This window comes from Merops nubicus, unplaced genomic scaffold, assembly GCF_000691845.1.
Source record: "Merops nubicus isolate BGI_N331 unplaced genomic scaffold, ASM69184v1 scaffold25219, whole genome shotgun sequence".
Lineage (NCBI taxonomy): Eukaryota > Metazoa > Chordata > Aves > Coraciiformes > Meropidae > Merops > Merops nubicus.
Window position 1 is genome coordinate 1 of NW_008632015.1, and position 25,031 is coordinate 25,031.

General features: G+C 36.9%; 2 protein-coding genes across 2 annotated transcripts; one reads left to right on the forward strand and one right to left on the reverse strand.

Moving 5' to 3' along the window:
* Window positions 1-685: 685 nt before the first annotated feature.
* Window positions 686-4,851, forward strand: CHRNA3 (cholinergic receptor, nicotinic, alpha 3 (neuronal); the record flags this gene model as incomplete). The annotated part of the gene is made up of 4 exons (XM_008947800.1): window positions 686-797; window positions 928-1,037; window positions 2,220-3,231; window positions 4,723-4,851. Coding segments are annotated over 4 exons (1,363 nt in total), but the record flags the coding sequence as incomplete, so codon positions are not given.
* A 3,748-nt stretch (window positions 4,852-8,599) lies between these two features.
* On the reverse strand, window positions 8,600-15,856 carry CHRNA5 (cholinergic receptor, nicotinic, alpha 5 (neuronal)). Its single transcript, XM_008947802.1, has 5 exons — window positions 15,711-15,856; window positions 14,808-14,852; window positions 12,618-12,727; window positions 10,816-11,647; window positions 8,600-8,761 (listed from the first exon to the last, which is right to left on the reverse strand). Exons 2-5 carry the CDS (start codon window positions 14,832-14,834, stop codon window positions 8,600-8,602), a joined length of 1,131 nt encoding a protein of 376 aa, XP_008946050.1. The 5' UTR covers window positions 14,835-14,852; window positions 15,711-15,856.
* Between the last annotated feature and the right edge of the window lie 9,175 nt (window positions 15,857-25,031).

A 25,031-nucleotide genomic window follows, 5' to 3' on the forward strand; every position in this document is an offset into this window, starting at 1 on the left:
AACCCCGTGCAAGGGGCACCTCCCATCTCGTTAACCGACCAGCCAGCGACCCCTCCACCTTTCTGTCCCACCGGGTCTGGGGGGCCGCAGCTTTTTAATGCAGGCCTGGCTCAGGCTGCGGCTGTTCGGCTCGGGTTGAGTCGTCAGCTGCAGCCCTGACCCTCCTACGCTGAACGGAGCAGCCAAACACTGTAGTTTTGCTCCGAAGACTTTCAAACCCCCTGGCTGGGCAGGCACCGACGCAGGGGAAGCGCCTCAGCACAGAGGTCCCACATAGCACCACCTGGTGCTACTTAGCTCCCAGGAAGAGAGAGCAAACCAAAAAATGTTGTTTTCACGGGTTAAAAATGCAATTATTCACTGTGCAGTCAGCTTAATAACCAACATAATTCTAGGCTTCAGCTTAATATTCAACTTCATTAAGCTGCGGTTTAACAAGCCCTAATGAACAAGACTGTTACTTAACTGAGCAGTGACAAGCTGCAGATCTTTCTAAACCCGCTGTCCAGGGTCCTTTACTCAATACTCACACCTAGCATCAGGGCCTCCTATGAATTTGTTTTCACCATCTTTTGATGGTGATATGTTTTCACTCATCTTTCTTGAGACCTAACTTATTATTAAAGCACTACACTCTATGGCTAGACAGCGTCTTATTCCCTTTTTCACCTTGTTTCAACTACAGACTAGACCTTACTGGGACATGGAGTCACCCATGTCTAAGTCATATCCAGACCAAGAAGCCCTCCCACAACCTCCGTGTAAATAAACACCAGACACACATGTTTGTTAAAGAAGCATCTAATCATTGCAGTAACCAAAATAAAACCATCCTAGAAGCAATATGACGGCACTTGATTTGAGCCTAGTCCACTGAATTTCAATTTCTTCACAAGCCTAATATGGACTCATTTCTTCCCTAATTAGATCTGGAATGATTATAAGCTTCGGTGGAATCCAGCAGACTATGGAGGTGCTGAATTCATCCGAGTACCATCTGGCCAGATCTGGAAGCCAGATATTGTTCTATATAATAAGTAAGACTCTTGCATATTTATCCTCTTAATTTGGGAAGAAGGCGGGTGATGTCACTAGTTCAAATATATCAGCAGCAGGTTCACTAAATTAACTGAAAAAGTCTGCTTTTCAATGTCGCCCTGTTCCACATCTCCCTGTTGCTGTACTCACCTCCATGCCATCTACATAAGCATCACTGGGCAAGCCAAAGTGAACTTTGCTTTTCCCCTTCACGACCCCCTACTTTTACTATTATATCCCTGTCAACAAGGGAGGTGGCAAGAGTTTCGCTTAGACTGGAGAGTTCTTGTCTGTGAGTCAGACCTTTAACTGAAAAAAAACCCTGTGAATTCTAGCTTTTTAGCAGTTAAACTCAGAATTTGACATCTTTACAATAACAGTGTTGCCATATAAAAGCCAAAGGTAAAGTTTACTTTAAATGACAGTTTCTGAGACTGAGGAGCACAGCCATAACTAAGGAGATCCCTCCGCTATATAAGGAAGCAGTGCTCTGTGAGATGGACTTTGCTATACAGATACAAAACTTAAGTCTGCGGAGCAACAGTGTTGACACTCCTTTTCTAACTACAGCCTTAAACCTTGAAATTACCTTTTATTTCTTCATACAAAACCCAGAAATTGTCACATGGATCTTACACGACCCATGTGATCAGGATAGCAATGCCGGACTTCAAAAAAACTCAAGAAATGCACTCCTTATGCAAAGAGGCACCCCAGCCCTACTCCCTCTTTCCATAGTTTCTACCTGCACGGCCCACAGAAGAGGGGGAAATACGAGCACTGTAGGTATCCTCTTATCAGCCTTTGCATTCTGATGTGCTTGATCTAGAACAGAATAAAATATTTGAGTTGGAAGGGACCCACAACTATCAAACAGTTGGACTGCCATTTGCAATCTCCTATTTGCCATTTTGAATATTGACTGCACTGTGCCACATTATTAGGAGGGAGAATATTTCCTTTCAAATTCTCCATAGTAAATTTATACAACTGTTTATTCCAGTTTAACTATGCAAATTCATGATGGTCTCTCAGTCCTGCACATGAAATTCAGTTTCACATCAACTCACAATTGCTGACTTTCCCAAAACAGATTAAAGAGTTAATGTGTATGATATGAATGTATGAAACTACCTGGAGTAGTTGGATTCTAATTTCTGTTATTTTTATTTGCTTTACAGTGCAGTTGGGGATTTCCAGGTCGACGACAAGACAAAGGCCCTGTTAAAATACACGGGTGATGTGACCTGGATACCTCCAGCTATATTTAAAAGCTCATGTAAAATAGATGTAACCTACTTCCCATTTGACTATCAGAACTGCACCATGAAGTTTGGTTCCTGGTCTTACGATAAAGCCAAAATTGACTTAGTTCTAATTGGCTCCACAATGAACCTGAAAGATTACTGGGAGAGTGGAGAATGGGCTATTATTAAAGCTCCTGGGTATAAACATGACATCAAATACAACTGTTGTGAAGAGATATATCCAGACATCACATATTCTCTTTACATTAGGCGTTTACCTTTATTTTATACTATCAATATGATTATTCCATGTCTGCTGATTTCTTTTCTGACTGTATTGGTCTTTTATTTGCCTTCAGACTGTGGTGAGAAGGTGACACTTTGCATATCAGTCCTCCTGTCTTTAACAGTGTTCCTTCTTGTTATCACAGAAACCATACCTTCTACTTCTCTGGTAATTCCACTCATTGGGGAATACCTCCTTTTCACTATGATATTTGTAACGCTATCTATTGTCATTACAGTATTTGTGCTTAATGTGCACTATAGAACACCCAAGACTCACACAATGCCTGTGTGGGTGAAAACCATTTTCTTGAACTTGCTTCCCAGGATCATGTTTATGACACGGCCTGCCAGTGACGAAGAGAATAATCAGAAGTCAAAACCATTTTTCACTTCCGAGTTTTCAAACACAAATTGCCTCAACAGTTCTGAAACCAAATGCTGCAAAGATGGCTTTGTAGGTCAAGATACTGCATGCGGCTGCTGTCAGTATCAACGGATGAAGTTCTCAAATGTCAGTGGCAACCTCACAAGAAGTTCAAGCTCTGAGTCTGTAGATCCTCTGTTTTCATTTTCAGTTCTGTCACCAGAAATGAGAGATGCTATTGAAAGTGTTAAATACATTGCAGAAAATATGAAAATGCAGAATGAAGCAAAAGAGGTAAGAACATATTTAACTATTGCTCAAACTGCAGACATTTGCCATTTGTGTGTTCTACAAGAAAAAGATCTCTTTTAAAAGAAAACCTAACCCAAACGCCTAACAAACAAAAAGGCAAAGAGAAAAAAGGCAAATCAGACTGTTATTTTATACAAGTACATAACCCAGGGTGTATTACAAATACGTGCAATTTTGAATGTAGATAATTCTGGGGAGCAGCTCTGTTGCACAAAATTCTCTTTATTGACAACACATACACTGAATGAAGCATATTAAGATAACCACTGCTAGGGAAACATACTTGTGTATCCAACCCACAAGATTCAGAGTGAGGATTTTCCAAGTCACAATCTCAATACTGGAATTTGCAGACTCCATAGCCTTTAGAAAGTTACATCCTCCCTCCCACAGCTTACCGTCAACGACAAAGAATGTAAGAATGAATGTCCTTCACAGTGATGACATTGCTTATTCTGCTGCTGCTGCAAAGTGAAGTGCTGTAGCTAAATGAGACAGCTCCTGCAACATGAGGACCATCATCTTTCATAAAACTGCATCTTAATGTAATAAAAAAAAAAAAAAATTAAAGCTTTCTATCCGGTGCCTCAAACAAACTAGTAGCTGTAGTCATATCACTGCAACGGTCATTGAATTTAAATCTTCTGCATTATAGCACTTAAAGTTAGAATAGAGTTATTTTATTTATGCTGAAATCAGAATTTTATTTAGAATTAGCTGGTATAGAAAATATGGGGTTGTTCTGGTTTATTTCAGTCTGCTATATCGAACAAGTTCTAAGCTAAAAAGTGCAAGAGTTCAAAAACAGTAAATGCATTATTCATTTATTCATGAAGTAAAAAACTAAATAGTAATCTCAAGAGTAACTAAAACAATCACTTAATGAAGTTACTATGAATACATAGCATATATAATACTTTAGTGGCACTGTTGTTATAATGCTCACCATAAAAAAAAAAAAAATAGAAACATCCCGTTTCTCTCTACATGGAAAGTAAGGAGATGAATTTTACATCAGGCGTGAGAACAATCAAATTTCAGTACTACGTAAGAAACATACCAGCTAATCATAATAGATTAACTTTTGTCTTTTTGCATACTGCCTAAAGACCAGTAGGAGCAGTCTGTTTCAATAAAGTTTTCTGGACAAACCAGATCACCCAAGATGTAAAGCTTTTCACTTTCACTTGTGGCATACAAAAGAGAAGTGGTATCACATGAAGTCCAGTGTCTTGGTGAGCAGCTTCTCATATTTGAAGAAGTAGCTTGTTGCTTTGCCACAAACAGCATATTCATATAAAGCTTATTCAACATGAATTCACTAATAAAACCAGAGAAATCTAAGTTCTGGATATATAGAAGACATCTACATGTTGAAAAAAAACTGTGCCTCCTATATAAAATGGTGCTAATTATGCTAATGGTGTTTGTTATTTGTCTAATAAACATGCCTACTTGCTATTTATTTTTCAGATTCAGGATGACTGGAAATACGTTGCCATGGTAATCGATCGTATTTTTCTATGGGTTTTCATCCTGGTATGTATTCTAGGAACAGCAGGATTGTTTTTACAACCTTTGATGGCTGGAGATGAAATGTAAAGATCAAACAGTATGTTGTGAAATGAAATAAAACTTTTGCCAACCTATTCAGCATCCCCACCCCAGTACCTGATGTTTCTTCTATATGTAGTAGAATTAGGATCTCTCTTGGCCTCAACTTTGCCTGACCAAGAAGGCTTTGTTAAGTGTGAAAAAGGGTGTGTGTTATAAAAAAAAAAAAAAAAGTTGAATCTTTATGACAGCTAATCTCAAAGTAATATGAACTATGTTTGACAGCTACTTTTTGCAATCACTGGAAAAGATGTAGATAGTACATTAAACTTTATAGGAAGGGTTTAAGAAGAGGTTGAGAATTGCATTAATATTCTGAAAGTCAAGACAGGTTGAATACTTTGGGCTATTAGATTTGTTTCCATGAGAGTTTCCATGAGTGCCAGGTATCTTCAGACCATGATAGGATCTTCTGAGTTTAAATTCATACTGAGTTCCATGAATTTCCTCATGAGGACAAAATGGTTTAGGAAGTGTATATACCAAATTGGTAGAATGCAGACATTGCCACCTGGTGTACAAACCAACTCAAACAGTGGGGAGTTAGGGCTACGGGCAGGTTTATTACAAAAGAATAAGTAAATAATAGATGATGTTAATAAAGCAGTGATAATGTAAACTCTGTGCAGCCCCATACTTCAACATATGGGAAGACTGTCAGGAAGAAACAAGCTATTCAAACCTAATAATGTTTAAATCTGTGTACACGCAAAACAAACATTTAGATGCAGTCTGCAGGCTAAGCAAAGGATTAAAATACTTTGATATGATAGTTTAGATACAGAAGCATCCTGCTATAGCAAAGCATTTTATGACAAAGGAAGGCCAGTAGATACAAAATAGTCCTGAAAAGTATGTAAAGATTGCTTCTTAGGCATTTTTTTGTTTGTTTGTTTTTTAAATCAGTCAGTAACTGCAGATCATTGAAGAGCATGAATAAAGACTGCAACAAAATAACATAATGAGAAAATACTTTGTAAAAATATGAACTGTTCTCTCTGTACCAAACTGGAAACTTTTTAGAAAAACAGTGCATTAAGTGATGTAACATCCAAGAAAATAAAGAGAATCAAGTTGTCGAAAGTGTGTGCATTTTTTTTTTCCATTTATTTTGACCATGTGACAAAAACCTATACAAGGTAGCATTAGCTACAGTTCAACACATAGGGGAACAAGTTACATAAGTAAAGGTCCATAATTGTGAGTCTGTTAAAATAGTTTCAGATGCACCTGATAAGCTGAAGATTCCAAGGATTCAAGTATGAGCTATTTTTTCTGTACTTATCGTGATCAGGTTGTAGAATTGACTAAACGAAAGTCATGCATTTGCAAAAATTATGAGTTACTAGTATAAAGACAGGGACTCCATTGGCCAATATGCTGACAATCACCTGATATAATTGAGCAGTTTACAGACACCATTTAGCAAAAGGAAAGAGATGAGGTAGGGAGTTAAAAAAATGAGATATATAGCTAATCTCTAGTTTTACTTACTTTGCTTTCTGTTCAGGTAAGAGTAAACACCAGTAGTTGAAACCCAAGGACTACAAAATGAAATTTTACATTTGAAGAAAAAATAAGATATCATAGAGTGGTTTGGATTGGAAGGGACCTTAGAGATCATCTAGTTCCAACCTCCCTGCCATGGGCAGGGACACCTCCCACCACACCAGGTTGCACAAGGCCCCATCCAACCTGGGCTTGTATACCTGCAGTGATGGAGCTGCCACAACTTCCCTGGGCAACCTGTTCTAGTGTCTCGCCGCCCTCACAGTGAAGAACATCTTTCCTTACATCTAAGCTAAATCTTCCCATTAGAAGACACTACCCCCCAGTCCTATCGCCACAACCCCTTGTAAAAAGTCCCTCCCCAGTTTTCTTGTAGGCCCCTTTCAGATACTGGAAGGTCGTTATAAGGTGTCCGCAGAGCCTTTTCTTCTCCAGGCTGAACAACCCCAACTATATCTCAAGTATTTCTGCGACTTCCACACAGTGAAAAACCACTGATGCATTGTTTAATCTTAGTAATACTGAGAAATTTAAACTTATTATATTAAATGATTAAATCAGATAGTCTTTGCAAATTCACCTTTAAAATTAATTAGGATAGGAAGAGGAAATATGGATATCCAGTGCCAGATGCAATTTTATACCTAAAGAGGAAAGCTGATTGCCTTTACAATCAGAATTTTTAATAAATTATTATTTTTAAAAAGGCTTGCCTGGCATCATTTCTTTGCCTGTGAACCTTAAATAGCTACTCAAAACCAAGAATATCCTACAGGTGAAAACAATTTGAGATATTCTATTATATATATGTTATGACATAAGCCATCAGTATTATAATCAGCAGTGCCAAACTGCTATTATAAAGGAGATAGAGTGGGGTGAGAATATGTGTGAGTTTTCCAAATTCGTAACTACAATAAAAACATACATTATCAAAGATACCCCAAGACTTGCTCTAGCTTGGCATTACTGTATTAGCCCTGCAGGATGCAAGTGTATTATGAAGTACACTGACAAAACTTTGGTGGCAGAAAACGCCCATCTGTTTTACAGTCTCTTCCAGAAATAAAGGTTTTAAGAAAGTTTTCACTGGAAAATGAAAAGAATTTAAAATTTATATCTGAAGAATATATTTCAATGGAATAATTAAAAAATTGCAAGTTAGTTTTCAGCACTCTCAGGAAAAAAGTAAGTATGGAAAGCTGCAAGTCCTCACTGCTTAGAATTACATATGGTTCTATAAACAAGAAAACCTATTAAAGGTGGCTTTCTAAGTTCAGGTTAACTTATGTGTGAATACTTAATCATCTATATTTGGTTACACAACATAAAAATTATCAACTCATTTCCTTCAGAAAGGCATTCCCCAAATTCCTTCTACCTGAGCTTAAAAATATTCTGAGAAACACACAAAGGCAGGAAATTAATGTGTTTGCAGTCAATATATCAAATTCCTCAAGAATAAATAAATCTGAATGTTCTTGTCCATTAGACTACTTCTGCAACTTGAGAACTCACCTAGTTGTTTTTACCTTCCTTTGCGCACCGGCTGCAGCGTATTGATATACATGTATCCTTTTGGCATTTTAAGGCTTACTGTATTAAAAGTTCATGTTAGTATGATAGAATTAACAAGTTTTTAACATAGCAGCAAATTCCACTGAAAATTTATAAAGACAAAACATAGCCAAAATGCTATTTTGACTTGTATGTTGAACATACAATAAGATTAACTAGTATTTTCATTATTATTTTAGATTTATTCTGTAGAAACTTTCTAGTTTTCCAACACATTCGAGAGAGCTAATAAAAATTTTCCTCTGCATACTATAATAAATTGAAATAAGCAACTCTACTGCATAAATACTCACAAATATTTAATACTAAAAAAAAATTATATAGTAATTTAGTAATTTGACTATGGTGTTTATCGTAAAAAACTTCTATATCCTTCTATTTTGCAGTAGGTGTCAGTGCATGCTTTTTTGATATAATTGCCAACTGCTTGAGAAGATCCTTTTAATTCTTACCTGATTTAGAAGTAACTTAGCAGACTGGCAATAAGCAAATTGACTTCTACGTGTTCTAGAGATGCCATGCACTAATATAAACATTTCTGTGTTTGGCATTTTTTTGCTCTATCAGAAACATGCCTACAAAGAACATGCTAGGAAGTAGCTATAACGAGTGTTGCAGTAGGTCTATATTAGCAGGAGACAGAAAGATTTTATGCGTTTGTACTGCCTATGTGTGTAGGTACTATTATACTTGCCCATTTATGAATAACAGGAATAAATAATACAAGTGATCCAATTACTGAAACCAGAAGAAAAGTCCATAAGAACATTCGATCGAGCACCTGAGCAATGTATTTCCAGTCTTCAACAACCTAAGGAGCAAAAAGTATAAGAGTTAGTCAGCATGTGCAAGAACAGGCAAAAATACAGTACAAAATCTTGCAGTTCATAATTGCTTTGTAGGACACTTCTTCCAATCCAGTGCACTTAGTAATCACTTTTAATAGCTTTTTATAATTATACCCTGAGCTAGAACGAGAACAAACTTCCCTCTGTGAAGACTGGTAAGCTATATAGACCAATACTAGATTTTAATGCATAAGCTGACCCTGAACAAGCACTGAACATGAACTACAGAGAGGTTAAATTGGTATGCCATCTTCTAATATACTACGAGATTTAGGACTCATGCCACAGCCTCATCAAAAAGTGGTATTCCCAGGCAGGAGCTAGAAGCAAACACTAAGGACAAAAAAAAACCCAAACAAATAAAATCAACCAACCCACCCACCACCAAAAAAACAAAAAAAAATGCAAACCAAAATGTAAAAAAAAAAAAAAAAAACCAACCAAAATCCACTAAACAGAAGATGTTGTGTTACAAAAAAGATCTGAAAGCTGTAAAGTTAATGCTGTACAGAATTATATGCCAAGGAGAATACTCACAGTACTTTCCAGACTTTTTCTCTTTTTGACAGAATGAGTCGTAGCTATACAGTTTTGCAACTATACCAGATAGTTGCAAGCAAATAAAAACCCTGCCAAACAATTGTCCTTTGTTTGAAATGGACCTATCCACATTTCCCAAGCCCACTGCTTCCTCAGAGGTAAGGCTACAACACCACTAGCTGTGGAGTCTTTAAAGACTTTTGCAATTAAAGCTTGCATTCTCTGGAGCCCAAATAATAAAATAGAAATGAATCCCCAGTCAGATGTATATTAATTTCTGAGGTTTAGGAGTCATGACATGACACCTGAAAAACAAAATACTTAACACCTCTCACAGTCAAACAGAATTAAGTTCAGTAAGAGAAAGAAAAATCTATGCTTAATTTACAGGAAATTATGTATTTAATAGCAAACTATTCTATTTGTATTGTTAATACAATGCAAGACCACTAGATGCTGTTTTAATGGTGCAGTAGATACATTTATTCAAAAATTGGGTTGGATCCCTTGTGATAATGTCAGAACTGAGTCCTGAGAAGGTACAGTAAAGCAGTTACCTTACTCCCAGGCTAGTGTGTGAGAACACACTCTCAGCAACCAGCAACTTTAAAGAAAGGAATTTTTGTAGAAATGGACACAATCTCAGCCTTGCTATCAGAAACAGCAGTCTCACGAGACCACAGAACAAACATCTATATTTCTACACTTGCCTGAAATAGCATTTAAGTCCCTGATGTACTGATATTGCTGTTTAAAAAGCACAGAAAGAAAACAGATTGACAATACTCTTACCTAAAAGGTTTAAACATCCATTACAGATGGTTCAGACTGTAAATGTACAGACCGAAAAAAAAAGCCTTTGACATCTCTTGATATAATTTAGAGACAAATAATAATAAGAGAAGTCAAGAGGTCATCTAGTCCATGTGTGATCTTGGTACAAAATGGCCAAAATATGGCTATAGCTTGTACTAAAGCTACTATAAGACAGGGCCTTAAAAATTTGTTTTATTTGGAATTGAAAGCTGAAAAATAAGGCCTAGCAGTATTTACTCAGAAAATCTAAGACAAATGCATTTTTCAGATAGCCTTCAGGTACAACATTAAAATGAAAAATACCTACTTCTCTTATGAAAATAGCATCCAGCAGCAGCGTAGGGAACAGTTATGGTAGAGGGTCTTGTAACAAACAAGTATCTCTGAAAATGTGTATTTAATAACATGAACTTAGTTCTAGAAGACAGCAAAATGACTTAAAGAACACAAGGGCTGTATTGCATTCAGGCAAATATCTGTAAGAATTCTCAGTGTTGTACCATACTTGTGCTACTTTTCAGTGGAAATCATTACACAGTTTCCAAGTGAAGTACAAAAACTGGAAATCCCATAGCACATACTTCACATGCACCTGCATAGTAAACTTAGTTTTCCAATTCCCAGCTTTACAACATCAGTGTAATCTGACTAACACGCCTACCTCGCGAACTTCATTCTCCTTCATAACGTGTCTTGTAATATACCGGATCGAATCTAGAGCTGCTTCCAAGGTGTTCCTCGGTGATTCCGATCCATTTGTATTTCCTGTTTCCTCCTTCTGAGCAAAGTATCTATCTACATGACTTCGCATGCAAAGCAGTTTGGGGAGTTTGTGAAGAAATATCTTGCGCACCCAAGGCGCCATAGTATTGTGTGTAGACGAAGAACGATGATGAATATTGATAGCAAAGACAGTTATCACAATGGACAATGTCACAAATATCATAGTAAACACCAAGTACTCTCCTATAAGCGGGATAACTTTAGAAGATGATGGAATGATTTCTTCAATAACAAGAAGAAAAACAGTCAAAGATACCAGTACTGAAGTGCAAAGTGAAATTTTTTCACCTTCATTTGAAGGAAGATAGAAGACAAGGACAGTTAGAAATGAAAGCCCAATACAAGGAATAATGAGAAATAATGTATAAAAAAGTGGCAAACGTCTAATTATAAATGAATACGTAACAAAAGGATACCAGCAGCATCCATCAGTCCTATTTCCTTTGCTTCCTGTTGCAGTCACTATTTCCCATTCTCCATTATCAAAAAAGTCTCTTTTGTCAACATCATAATCTTCAAGAATTATATCAACCTGTGAGCCATCATAAGTCCAGGAACCAAATTTCATAGAGCAATTTTGTAGATCAAAGGGGAAGAAAGTTACATCAATAGTACAAGAACTTTTGTAGTTTGCTGGTGGAGTCCAAGCAATGGTGCCATCGTATTTGACCACCGTTTTTGTAGATGTTCCTTCAAAACGCCCATCTGCACTGAAAGAGAGATATACATGCAACTACAATGGGGGGTGTTTTAAATAAGGAAAATGTCTTGTTATTGTCATTTCAGATGTTTATCCCTTCTGCCATTTCATAGCCAAAATTTTGTATTGTGTTCATAGTCAATGTTTTTTTTTTTTGTTTTTAAATTTGAATCTCACACAAGTAAACAACCTTGGATGAGCGAAGAACATTTTCAAGTCACGAAAAGGTCTATGTAACTTTTTGTGGTCCCAACGACTTGTAAGAAGATTGTAAAAAGCCTGACCTTTAACAGCATGACCAAACTCTGGTGTTTCTATTGGTAATACAGCATAAATACATCTCAATTTCTCCAAATCAAAATTACTGAAGAAAAAAAATAACACGAAACAGGTAAAATAATGTTTGCAGTCCACCTCCAAATTTGAATTTACAACCACTGCAAGTCTTTTTTCCTGACTCAAAAAGTCAGGATATGTAAAAGCATTGTATAAGCACTCAAGGTGAGCAAAAAGATTCATTTAAAAGTTGTTGCTTCTGAAAGTTCCTAGTTCTCAAAAAAAAAAAAAAGCACCAAGAAAGAAAAAAAAAAAAACACTTGCAGTTGAGCATAATTAATTTTAAATCCATGCTGAAAATGACTTACAAACAGCATGAATTAATTGCTTTCCTCTCATCACTTTACACTACTAGTTTGTACCCAGCATTGTGCAAGACATCATTCTGTAATTAAAAAGAGTTTACATGACGGAGTGGAAATAGACTTTTCAAAAAGACTAGAAATTCCCTACAGAAGCAAAGCAAAATGTCTAAGCATTTAACATGGGAACAAAATCCAATCTGCATTCAGAGACAAACTCTCCCGCACATTCTTAGCTCTACTGAATGTACCTACATATCTATCCAATGAGCCTCCTAGAAGCAGCTTTAACAGTAAAGTTAGAAAGCAAACATATTTTACATGAGAAGATTGAAATCTTACTTGTCATACAACACAATATCTGGAATCCAAATAGAATCAGATGGGACACGAATAGATGTTATTCCAGCATAGTCTTCAGGATTCCATCTCAGTTTTACATCTATCCATTCCTGTGGATATGTGAGAGGTAAAAATCATTATTATTGTGAAATTGATTTAAGCAGGCCAAGACCGGATGAAAATAGATAAAAAGGTGAATTAAAAAAAAATAATCAATATAGCTTCTAAAATTTGCATACAACAGTGAATTTTTGGACGAGACATCTATTTACCTCATGCAATATTTGTTTTTGTCATGGTTACAGGGTCTGGGACCAGTTTATCATTATGTGGGTAGAACCAAAAACTGTTTTCTATACCCCCTATGTCATTGCTCACGGGCTGTTAACAAAATCATGGGTAGCAGCTGCCCAGGACAGACCTCACACCCCAGGCTATAACAGATAAGGAAAAAGGTCCAGGGAGATGTTAACACCTTCCCACCCAGCAGAAGGAGTCCTCCCTGTTAATGGGCCCATCCATGCCTTGCCCCATGACTCATACGGAGCTTCCCCCAGGAGCTATTTCTGTTTAATGGACCATCAAGGACCCACTGCATGACTCATAAAATGACATCAACCCATCGTGAGATGTTCTGCCCAGGGGGAGGAGCCAAGTGCTCCCACCTGGATATAAACTGGGGTTCAGGACAGCACAAGAGGCCCTTTCCCACTGGATTTCCAGAGGACAAGAGCTACCAGGTCTTTTCTACAGGATCACTGCTTCAACAAGACCACTTCATCTGGACTGCTACCACCACCCTAACTAACAGAGTGTCAGGTTGTATTCTGACTCTGTGGATTTTCTTTGTACGTTTGCATTTCTTTTATTTTTTTTTTCCTATTAAATTGTATTTCTGACTTGGAGTGTCTCACCGGTTTGCTTTCAAACCATTACAGTTTTCTTTTATGAGAGTCACTTGACAGTACTTTTTTACAGAACTTGAGATATCAAATATTCAGGGCATGTACATCTAAGTATGACTTACTATAACATATAGACAATTATTTTTGAAAAAAGCTCATTCTGGAGGAATATCAGTAACTTTGGAAGGTGATCAGAAGCAATGTAAACATTTTCATCACACCAAAAAAAAAAAAAAAAAAAAACATGCTGCCAGTCTCACAAAATGGTTTTCCTATTTCAACCAAGCAACACTAAAAACAACTCCATTAAAAGCATAGTAGTACTTCAGTAATTTTCATACTTGAACTAAAAGCTCAAGAGGAAAAATTTAGGTTTCTAAGAATCACAGAATTTTTAAATGCATATTCAGGTCAGGTCTTAGTTTAACTGGTTCAACTGCAACAAGTTCTGCAGAATGTATTAAGAGGACACAAAGTATTATCATTGACACATTGTCATCTCATACTTCCTGAGCAGTTGCAAAGTTTTCCTGAAAAGCAAACCTTCACCTAAAATAACAGTTACTGGAAAAGAAGGGAATGGGAAGCAACAGCAGAAAACCCAAAGGAAGTAACCCAAACAAAAGTAATTTAGTAAACTCTTAAGTATAACCTGCAAACATTCTTCTAAGTTACATCAAGAATGATTTGTGAGCAGCATTTCCCGAGTTAATAGTGACCATTAACTTTAGCACTGGATTCTGATTATTATAAAGCTTGAGGCTTTCTCTTGCCTGTAAACAAATATTCTTAGACGAAAAAGTAGCTCTTTATAGGAAGAATACATAACTTTGAAACTGAAATTCTTCTGTGATGTTTATCCAATAATCTCAAACATCTCACAAGAGAAAGACCTTAAAACTATTCCACAAAAGACTACATAAACCTAAACATCTCTTAATATGTTTTTTTGAAAGAAAACTTATGCACTGAAGCAGTAACTTTCGTGGTTGGATACACAAACCTTGGTATATTAAATGGCCATGCAATACCATATCATATTTCTTTTAATTAGGCAAATTTTTTTCATTTACCATTTTTATTTGTTTGGTAGTGCTTTTTAAGAATTTTAGAACAATTAACCCTTTAAAGCAATTCCAGGGTAATTTTTTAACGATACTATGTAAAATAAAAATTTGTGCAACAACTGAGTTTTTTGAGTATACAATTCATTAGAAAACTTTCTTCCAATATTTGACTTGCAGTTATGAAGTTTCACAATTTCTCATCAATATTTTACACATACCTGTTTCAACCAGACATTAGTTGTCATTAATTGATTTTTCTCATCCTATAAAAACAAAGCATATTTTATGAAAAAAACGTCTGCACAGTACATTCACAGTAACCAGCTGCTTTAGCTCAGATATCTGCCATTTAAATTCAAAACACACTTCTGAAAGCATTCCAGTTACTGGTAAGTATGTTTATGTGACATCTTTTTAAACATACTGTTAGGACCTTTGATTGTTTTAACAGATAGAAGTTATATTTCCCTCCCCCCTTCTGTGCCTCTTTCGTCTTTTTTTTTTTGAGTGTATTTTATGCAGTTTTACTGATTTGCTATGGAAACAAAAGAGCCAACGTGGAACAAAAACTGCTCTTACATCTATAAAGAGTGAATTTAATTTGAAAATAATATTCTGAAGTGAATGGATATCAGAGGAAAAAAAAGGGTTTCATCTTTTTTACGTCATAAGTAATGCCAAGAAATAATCTTCATTACTTTGGAAGTGACATTTTGAAAGCTTAGAGGTATTTTGCTGCTTAAAGCAGGAGAAAGAGCAGTACTTGCAAGTGTTTCAGAATTTTACAGAAATAAGATTGATAAAGTTGAAAAACATGAGTTTCCTATTGAATAAATGAATTAAAACACAATTCCCTAGGCTTAAAAATTTCACTTTTTTTTTTCCCTAAAAACACCACTAAATAAAAGAGCCACTTGTCCTTTCAAACTCTCTGCAATCACTTCTTCATGGCCTCATCTGCAATGCATCTTTTATTACATACTTTATTATTTTATTTTTATTTTAGAGATTTAAAGTATTGTGTTTAAGGTAAAATATGAACAATTATTTCATATGACATTATGTTCCAGAATTTTAAGAATTAGCAACACAAATATGCCAAATTTATTCATTATACATACCACATCTACTAGCTGAGAGATTGCAAGGCCAAACTTTATTTTTATCGTGTCATTCAAGTGTTCCACTGGACGAACCCATCTTTGATAATCTTCAAATAAATGTTTAAACAAACGATCTTCACTTTTAGCAATAAAAGAAGGTTCAGATACACCTATATAAGAAAAAGACATTTATTAACGTTGATTTGAATGATCAGTGTAGATCTGCATTCCTGTGTCCAAACAGCTACAGCCATGTTTATGCAGAGTTAAATTTCTCATCGTATTCCCTTTTCTCTAGAATCACGGCCAAGGCCTTGAAAGAATAATTTTATAAAATATGATGTATAAACTTTGCAGGGCTCTACAGTACTTGTAGAGCACTTTTCCCCCCACACTGTTTAAACACATCTTAAACACATGTCAGTCTATTTACCAGTCTATCCTCTACCTATTCAACTGTTATACTGACTGGAATGCACCTTTCTCGTCAAGTAATAGAATACAGTCTGTTCCTTCTTTTTCATAGTTCTCAAGGAGCTATTTCCAAGTCTGGAGACTGACTGATGACCTGGGACAGCCAAAAAAATCTTTGTATAGCTTACAAAGAAGCGGAAACTTACTCTCTTCTTTTGTCTCCTGAAGGAATGGAATACATGGCAGAGCTTTGGATAAAACCCTACTATAGCTGCAAAAACTGCAGGCAGAGAGCAGTTGTCTTAAAGCACCTCATCAAGGAATCCGTGTTATTTATCATTGGGAATCCACAAAAAAATGAGTTTTTTAACCAATGTGCTCTCAACTGAAGTGTATCAGTAAAAACCTTGCTACCAAAAAATGGCAAAGTTTAAGGTTCCTCCATTATGAGAACCCATGCAAAAATTACACACTCACAAGAGGACAACAAGCTTGGGAAAGATACAAAGAGAGGGGAGGTAAAAGGGCAGGATCAGTGTCTAGGTAAGTAACTTCAGTAAGAACAGCTTTCAAAGGCAGTGTGAAAGACATGGAATACAGCCACTGCCTCAGGAAGGAAGCAGCACAAGCTACGCACATCAGCTCAAAGGGAATGGCTCCTCAAGTCTCCAGTTCGCAGGCAGAAGTCAGAGCAACCACCAGAAGACATTAATATATGCTCTAGACAAAGATTTTTACTACTCACCCATGAGGTCTAAACTGACTAAAACTACTGCTGGAAAATGACCTAACAATTATTACAGTCAGTTTAAGGGACACAGTAAACCGAAGAAAGATGTTCACAATCATCTCTTTTTAATGCAGATTTAAAATACTATACCATTACATAAATGCATTGCATGACCTCTCTAGAAATTATGTGCTCATTATGAGCATCCGTCTGAAAACAACATCTATCAGAAACAGAAAAGCACCAGAGAATGTCATAAACAGATTAAAACCAGAGACAGTTCATAAAAGGAGAGATTTAAAAGATTAACATTATTTTGTTTGGAGAAGAGGTGAATTTAGTGGATAGCTAAAGTTAAATAGCTAAAGTTGCATGAACAATACATGCAGAAAAAAAATACTGATGGTATTTAACTTTTTTCATAATAGAAGGTAAAGGAAACAAAAGCATTGGCTAAAAGCAATACAAACAATTTCTATTTGAAGGTCATTACCACCAACACCGGGTAAATTAGACTTAAATCAGAGGCAAATTAGACATTGAAGAGGACTAGAATTTTAGAACTGCCTGGGATTTCTAAATTGTCAGCTATGTCAGGTAGCACCATATTTGCATTAGGGCACCAGTTCTTATTTTGACACAACTTGTAAAGTCTACCTCAGAATTTGATCAACAGTTTGATGTCGTACATTTGTTGCAGAGACTCAGCCAAGACCATTCAAACCATTAATTTAGACAGACTTAAGCTAGTTTTATGTGACTGGAACCACTGCAGCCTAGACAACTAAGACAGGCAACGTAAGTTTTTAAGTTCCTTCCCATTCACCAAAGTGTTCTTGTGACAGCAGCAGCTTTCTGCTGTGCTGCAAAAGGCTGCACTGACACATCCTTCAGACAAAGCACCTGAAGACTCCAGAGCCCAAGCACAAGAGAATTCCCTGCTTTCTGCACTGCAGGATTGGGGCACTCCAGCACAAATATTATTACGAATACTAACCGTATTTTCTCTGAAATCTTATAGTAGGAGCAAAACCAGAACGTAGCTTAAGGAATAGGATCAGAACCAAGTCAGGACTCCTTTTCCTTCCAAATCTCACCGCTCACGAACACACTGAATGGTTCTTCTTGTAGGCCAAATCAGCATTTGGGTTTTAAGACAGTTCACCCTCCTGTTTCAAAATACAAATCTGTTTACAGTGTATCTCATTCATTTGAAGACCTACTGTTCTTCCAGATGTTAAATTGTAGAGCACGTACAAGTCATACATCTTTCCATTTCAAGGTTTCTGACACGTGTAATAGCAAAGTAGTGACGGGCAACTTGTGTTGTACTGACCATGCCTTAGACAGATACACAGAGAACAGAAGAATTCCTGCCAAAAAGGATCCAGCAACAGAATATGACACACACACAAGTTCCCTTCACAGCTGTTAGGTTAAAATAAATTTATTTTCACTGATACCTTAGGTTCACTTCATCCTCCTGAGCCAAAGATTTTTTTCTTATTGGTAACTATACATGTTTGCCAGCTCCTGCTTTTTACAGACGTCCGAAAGAATGGTTCCTGAAGACAGGAAATTTCTCTATTTCTATATCCCTATTTCCTGAATTACGAATGGGTTTGTGTATATTCCAGCCTAATGTTTCATAAATCCTTGATGTTTATATTAGCGTTAATTTCATTTCCCTTTTACAGTTACAACTCAGCTGAATTTTTTTGTACAATTTGAGAATGGCTATGCGACTGGGCATTCTCTCTCCCTTAATTGACCTTGAAGCAATGCAGAGGCAAAGTTGCACTTTCACTACTGCTGTGTTCCTGTAAGATGACCGACCTCCTGTACAGCGATACAGCATCTTCAGGGTACACGTTGTTTCCAGATTAAGTTTTTCTTAAAACACATTTTTCCTGCTGTGCTAAATGACATGTTCATTTACCAATTTGACATACTTAAATTTTTTTCAAACATTTTACACTCAGACCTACAGTATACTGATGACCACACTTACTAACTATATAGTTAGTACACATATACGACATAGGGAGATTTTTTTTTTTTTTAATCACGGAAACATCCACACTTTTTCAGATTTCTATTATGTTTATTAATAAGCTGGGGAATACTGGTCTATAAAAGGCAGCTTATACAAGGGAGAGGTCCATGAGGAGGCTGGAGAGGGTAACAATATATTAAGAGTTGGGAAAAATAAAATAAATAACCACCCCTACCTTTCCATATTTTATTTCATAGGACCACTCAGCTCACTTGTTACACAGGCTGCATCTGTTTAATTTCTCCTTTCTGTGTGTCTGTGTGCTTTTAAGACTATAATAAAGGATGTAATTGTAAGTTACTTATTGATACCACCACTAATGAAAAAAACATGTAGAACTGGTGGCAAGCAGAAAAAAAGGTAGGTAAGAGAGGAAAAGAGGTAAATTACAGTTAGTAGCTTAAGGCAGCAGACTGCTTACGCTGGTTGGAATAAAGCAGAAAAATGTTAAAACCTATGACTAGCAACAGTGGCAAACAAATAACCCAGAGTACAAATCTCATACTGAATCAGATGGTGAAGCACTGCCTCACTCACCCCTCTTACTAGCTCACTGCACTAAACAAAGAAACCCAAAAACCAAACACCAACAAAAAAAAAGCCTAAACCAACCTTAGAAGATTTGTAGCCTTTGAAGGGCAATTCTAAGCACTCCTCTATTTCTGTGGCTTTGTTTTTGCTGAGGTCAGGTAACTTCTGCAGTCTAAATCCGAAGCAGCTCTCTCTATTGTTCAGTGACAAGTCCCAGTAACAATGCTTACTTTACAATTCACACCTGAAACTCTTCTCTGCTCAATCCCTCTCAGTGTGATTCCACATTCAGCAAAAAAACTCTCTAAATCACATGAGAAAATGCTGGATGGCCAAAATTTGAATTCTGCAAACAGGAGACAAACATTTATGCACAAAGCCAACTAATTTTTAATGGGTTGGTTTTGTTTTGGTTTGGTTTTTTCGTTTGTTTTTAATTTTGAAGTAGTTGGAGCACACTTTTGACAAAACAGTAAGTAGAAATTCTAATTTAAATTTACCTCGGACAAAACTGTATTTAAAAGTTCAGTTCTACCATTTCCTTCCAAAACATTTAATAAACTTCTTTAATAACAGTACTTTAGAGGAGCTGCTTAAAAAAAAAAAAAAAGGAAGAATTATGTTGGTCTCAGATGCATGAATAGCATGACAAAAGATGAGCATGTCTATTCAATTTTTTAACATTCTCAAGTTGAAATTTCATTAGTGCTGCAAATGGCAGACTTTTTAAAGGCTTCAGATAAATTACAGATATGTTATTCCTTTGTAAAATCTGCCTTTTTACATTGTTTCTTACTGTACCATTATGGGACGTTACTTCTGAGCATCTTAGCATGACCTAGCAGCAGTATTCATTTTATAATACAATCAAAGCAGTATTTTTTTATATAGTGTTATAGCTACACCTAATTTTTTCACAAATTTTTGTTTGGTTGTTTTTTCAATGAAAAAACATCACACTCCATATTTCTCCAAAGAATAAACTTTCTTTGAACTCTGTTCCTCTACACTTCCTCCGACAGAGTGTCTAAGAACCACATTGGAATTGCAGGTGTAACACCGGGCCTTACACTTTAAACAGCATAGTTCAAAGCATTTTCTAATTGATAGAATTGGGTGTGAATGATCTCAGGCTTTCTTTGCATCACACCCTGGTGCATTTTCAAGAAGTCCATGGGAGAATGGAAAGGGTCACTTTTCAGAAGCCTGATGTTAAGATGCAGATTCAAAAGTAATATATATTACTAATGCAAACTTATAATCGTATACCACTATAATGAAAAAAGAACATTACTACAGACACTAAACATGGAAAAATATCCATCGTTCTCAGCTAACATTAGATTCCTTAACAGTGTGCTAACATAATATATAGACTGTTATCCACAAATTAATTACTACAAACTACAACTAAGTTTGCCTACAAACCAGGAAGGTGAATGAATATATACAGTACACCAGCCTGCAGCACACTGGTATATTTTTTAAAACAAACAAACAAAAAAACCAAACAAACCCACCAAGTCATCTTAAGTGATACTTTTTACATAATTTCTAACAGAGGAAGCACTTGGAAGTCTAGAAGCACAATAGTAACTGTTTAAATCTTACTCTAAAAATCATTCAGTGGACATTTTGAAGAAAAAAAAAAAAAAAAAAGTCTTCCATCTTCCTTATCAGTGCTTTCCCTCCCTTAAGTTTACAATTTTTTCCCAATCAAATCAAGTAGGTGGTAACAATTCTAACTGCAAGTCATGTTTATATGGCAACAGACGGGAAAAAGTAGAACAAGATTGTGTTCAATATTAACTACCTAGATCTCTCTCTGTCTAGGCCTCCCTTTACATTTTAAAGAATCTCTCACTCCTACTTCATGAAGCAGAAAAGATATGTAATACAGTAAATGAAGTATAAAATGGAAGTTTTATTTCTGTCCCGATTCCCCCCTCCCTTTGAAAAGGCTGGCAACTTTTCTTTCTATGTATTAGCAACTGCCAAGAGTCCAATCACTGACAGTCAAATGCTTAGTTAACAGTAAGCACTCAGAAAGATCAAAATCATTTAAGTTAAAGCACAATTACTAACGCCATTCAATTTACTAAACAAAAGTCAGAAAAGCCAGCTATTACATTCTGTACTTCCTACAAGTATTTTTTTCTCCCCTGCTTAAAACATAAAGCCAAAGCTCATCTCTAAACCTACAAGTACAGAGAAAGTGGCTATTCTTGACCGTTTCTTAATGGCTTTTTTTTTCAAATTTGTTTTGCATTCTTCTGATCAAAGGTTGTTTTGCGATTTCAAAGGTTTAGAGTACAAAAGTGACAGCCTTGTATTTCTACTGCTGCATATCAATACCTGTCTAGGAAGATTTCTGCCTTCTCTCTTATGTAATATCAACCTCCTGCCAACCAGTAGCAGAATAGAATGACATACTGTGGACATCAAACTGTCACAGATTTTGAACTGCAATATTGCGTAGCACTTACCAATTTGAACAGAGGTGTGAGAGCTGCGCACAGGAAGCAGGGAAGATGTTTCTTACATTCAACTCAAATTCAAAAGATGAAGTAGTCCATCCAGATATTTGGAAAGTAGAATTAAACTATCCCTTAAGAGCTTAGCATCAAGGGATACTTAGGGCCCATATTAAAGAATGCATTTACAAGTTTGATTAATAACAGCATAAGATACTGTCATGGATTTTGTAACTAATCAAGAAATAGATATGATCAGCTATGGATTTACAGCCAGACTTCAGAGTAAGAGCTAACTGGAGCACAAACCATTCCATTCTGAATACCTGTGCTATAGGTTCTGTGGGAAATACACATGACACACCAAACAGCTTCCTGAACACCCTGTGGTGAAGCACTGTCAGCAGCAGGCTCCTGATAAGCAGCCACCTGCAGTGCTAACATCGCAGCTCCTGTGAGCTCCCCGGCACTGACATTCTCCACTCAGTTCTCAGCAGACAGAACTGTGATCCTCCTCTCTGCTAAGGGCACAGGGAGAGGCTGCCTCATGTCAGGCTGCCGCGGGGTCAAATATCTGGTCACTCTGAAGCCGATCAGACTTTTTCTTTAACAGATTCACAATTTTGCTATCTCTCTTTACACTTTTTAACTGTTGCATCACTTTCACTGACTGTTAACCTGCCAGTAGGGACTGAAGATGGACTGTGAAGAGAGCACTGAGGCGTGCTGAATGCAAACAGCAGAAAGCGTGCATACAAGAGCAGAGAGTGCAAGGAGCAAAAGGAAGAACAAGTATGTAGAATCTTAAAAGCAGAACCATTTATTTATAGAGAATTAGAGGGTATGCATTATGAAAGTGAACACAAATCCGCAATTTATGTAATTAAGACCTTTATGCAAATAAGACACAGGCCCTGGGTGCGGCAGAAGTTGTACACTGGCATCATCTTCAGCCCCAGCAGCACTTTGCTCATACAGCTCGATTCCAGTCTCAGATACACTGCAATACACAACCCTACTGCTCACAGAAGTCAGGCATTCTGTTTAGAAATCAGATACTCTGTTCAAAAGCAGATGCAGAGTAGGGGATTTTGGAACATATACCATCATGCAAAAATCAGGTTTTACTACTCTGAAAAGTGGGAAACTATGCAAGTATTCCTTCCACAGTTCCTTCTACAAATCAGCACACACACTTCTCCACAAATCAGTGGTCACATTTTTCTTCCTAAGAATCTCTAAAGAAAGCACAAAATATTTTAAGAGAAAAATCACAAGACACTCCTACAAGGAGGAATGTTTGCGGCTTCCTGGGGGATATGGAGAAGGATCCATTCTGTTAAACTGAGTGGAAAACATCTGAGTGTATGAGCTCCCAAAGAAATGCCATCCCAGGTCTGCAGCAGGGCACTGCAGTGCTATAGGTCACTGTTAGTCTTGACTCAATTTGTGCATGTAAGTCTCACCTGTTACTTGAAGATTCACAGCAAGAATAAAACTTATAATTTGATTGCATTTTAGATTAGCACACATCTTGCCTTGTACATTCAGAGCTATCCAGGACAGAGAATTAGCTCCCCTCCAGACTACTAACTAAAGGCAACACCAAATTCATTTACATGCACTTCTGAAGTGTCATAAAAACAAAGTTGCAGCCATAAATTCTCTCTACTCATTAAAAAGATTTAAAAGATTACTGTATCACATGTAAAGCAATACCCCTAAAATAATTTTAACTGTATGTACTTTATGTATACTCTGATTTACATTATTATTTCCATTTGCCCTGTGTTTTAATAATAAGGAGCTGTAATGTTTTTCAACTTCTTACGAGTAAATTTCATTATATTTTAGAGCAAGCATATTGTGAAAAGAAAATTTTATCCTTGTTAGGTGTTAACAGTTCTCAATAAAGTCAAAACTGCTGGCTTGTGCCAAAATGCAAAATTTGGCTTAACCTGGCTGCAGGTAATTCCACAGAGTCATATATACCATACCATGTAATGTAATCATTTCATACAGTAATATCTTTTGTCACCATGAAATGCACTACTTTACCAAATACTGTGACCAAGAATAATGCTTTAAATCGCTTTTATAGTAATAAGAGATTGAGTTTGTGTATGCTGATTTAAAACCAAGATGTCATTGCAATTTGCGTTCCTTACACCATACTTACAACCATTTTTTCCCAGTTTTGAGGTAACATTAAAAAAGGTCCCTTTTATTTTCTTTATTTTCCTTTCTGCTTCTAAAGCAGTTGCAGTTATGACTTCAAGATGTTTTACAAAACTCTTAGGGGTGTATCCATCAATTATGTAAAAGCAACGCTCTGAAATAACTATTTTTAAATAAATGTTTGATAAAGCATTGATTTTACTCCTTTAATCTTTGTGTAATTTTATAAACACTTCAGCTTCACAAGCTATTTTGCATCCTTCAACTCTGAAAGTTACATCCTGATTGAATTACGAGACTGACTCTTTCGAAGTCAAAGAAATAATTTATGACCAAACTAAAAAAGGATTCTGTTATAAAGTCTTAATAGGGACATTTTTGCGTGCAGTCAGGGCCATGTGTTCAAGTTTACCTCCCTACCAGCTGCAAGTACAAAGAGCGCGCACCACAAATCCACAATTCTGCCTCGTTTGAGTAAGTGGAAAGAGCCAAAATTCAGAGCTAGGACACTTCAAAACTTTAGAGCGTTATAGGCTCATGTAAAAAGTAACTACCCCACTTTTCATTACGCCGTTGTTACCACCGATATGTACCTGAAAAGCCGCAATTCGGCAAAGGCACTTTCCCCTCTTCCGTGAGAGGGGCAGCTCCGGTAAGCCCCGTTTGACCGCGGTCCCTGCAGGTCGCGTTCATTTTGGCAAAACCTCGCAGAGGTCCCGCAGTCCCCACTTCAACACTCCTCAGCGCCCACCAGAACCGCGCTTCACCTCGAGATCAGCCTTATTTCAGCTTCATCTTAGCACAAGTTGACGGCGTGGAAAGCGCGTGGCGGTGTGCGGCCCCCTCAACGCGGGCGGCACTGCCCCCCTCACTCTCCCCGCGCCGCGCTCCCGCCCGCTTGCCGAAAGCCGTGCTGCAGACTGAGGCCGGGGCAGCCCCCCGAGCTCCGGTGCAAC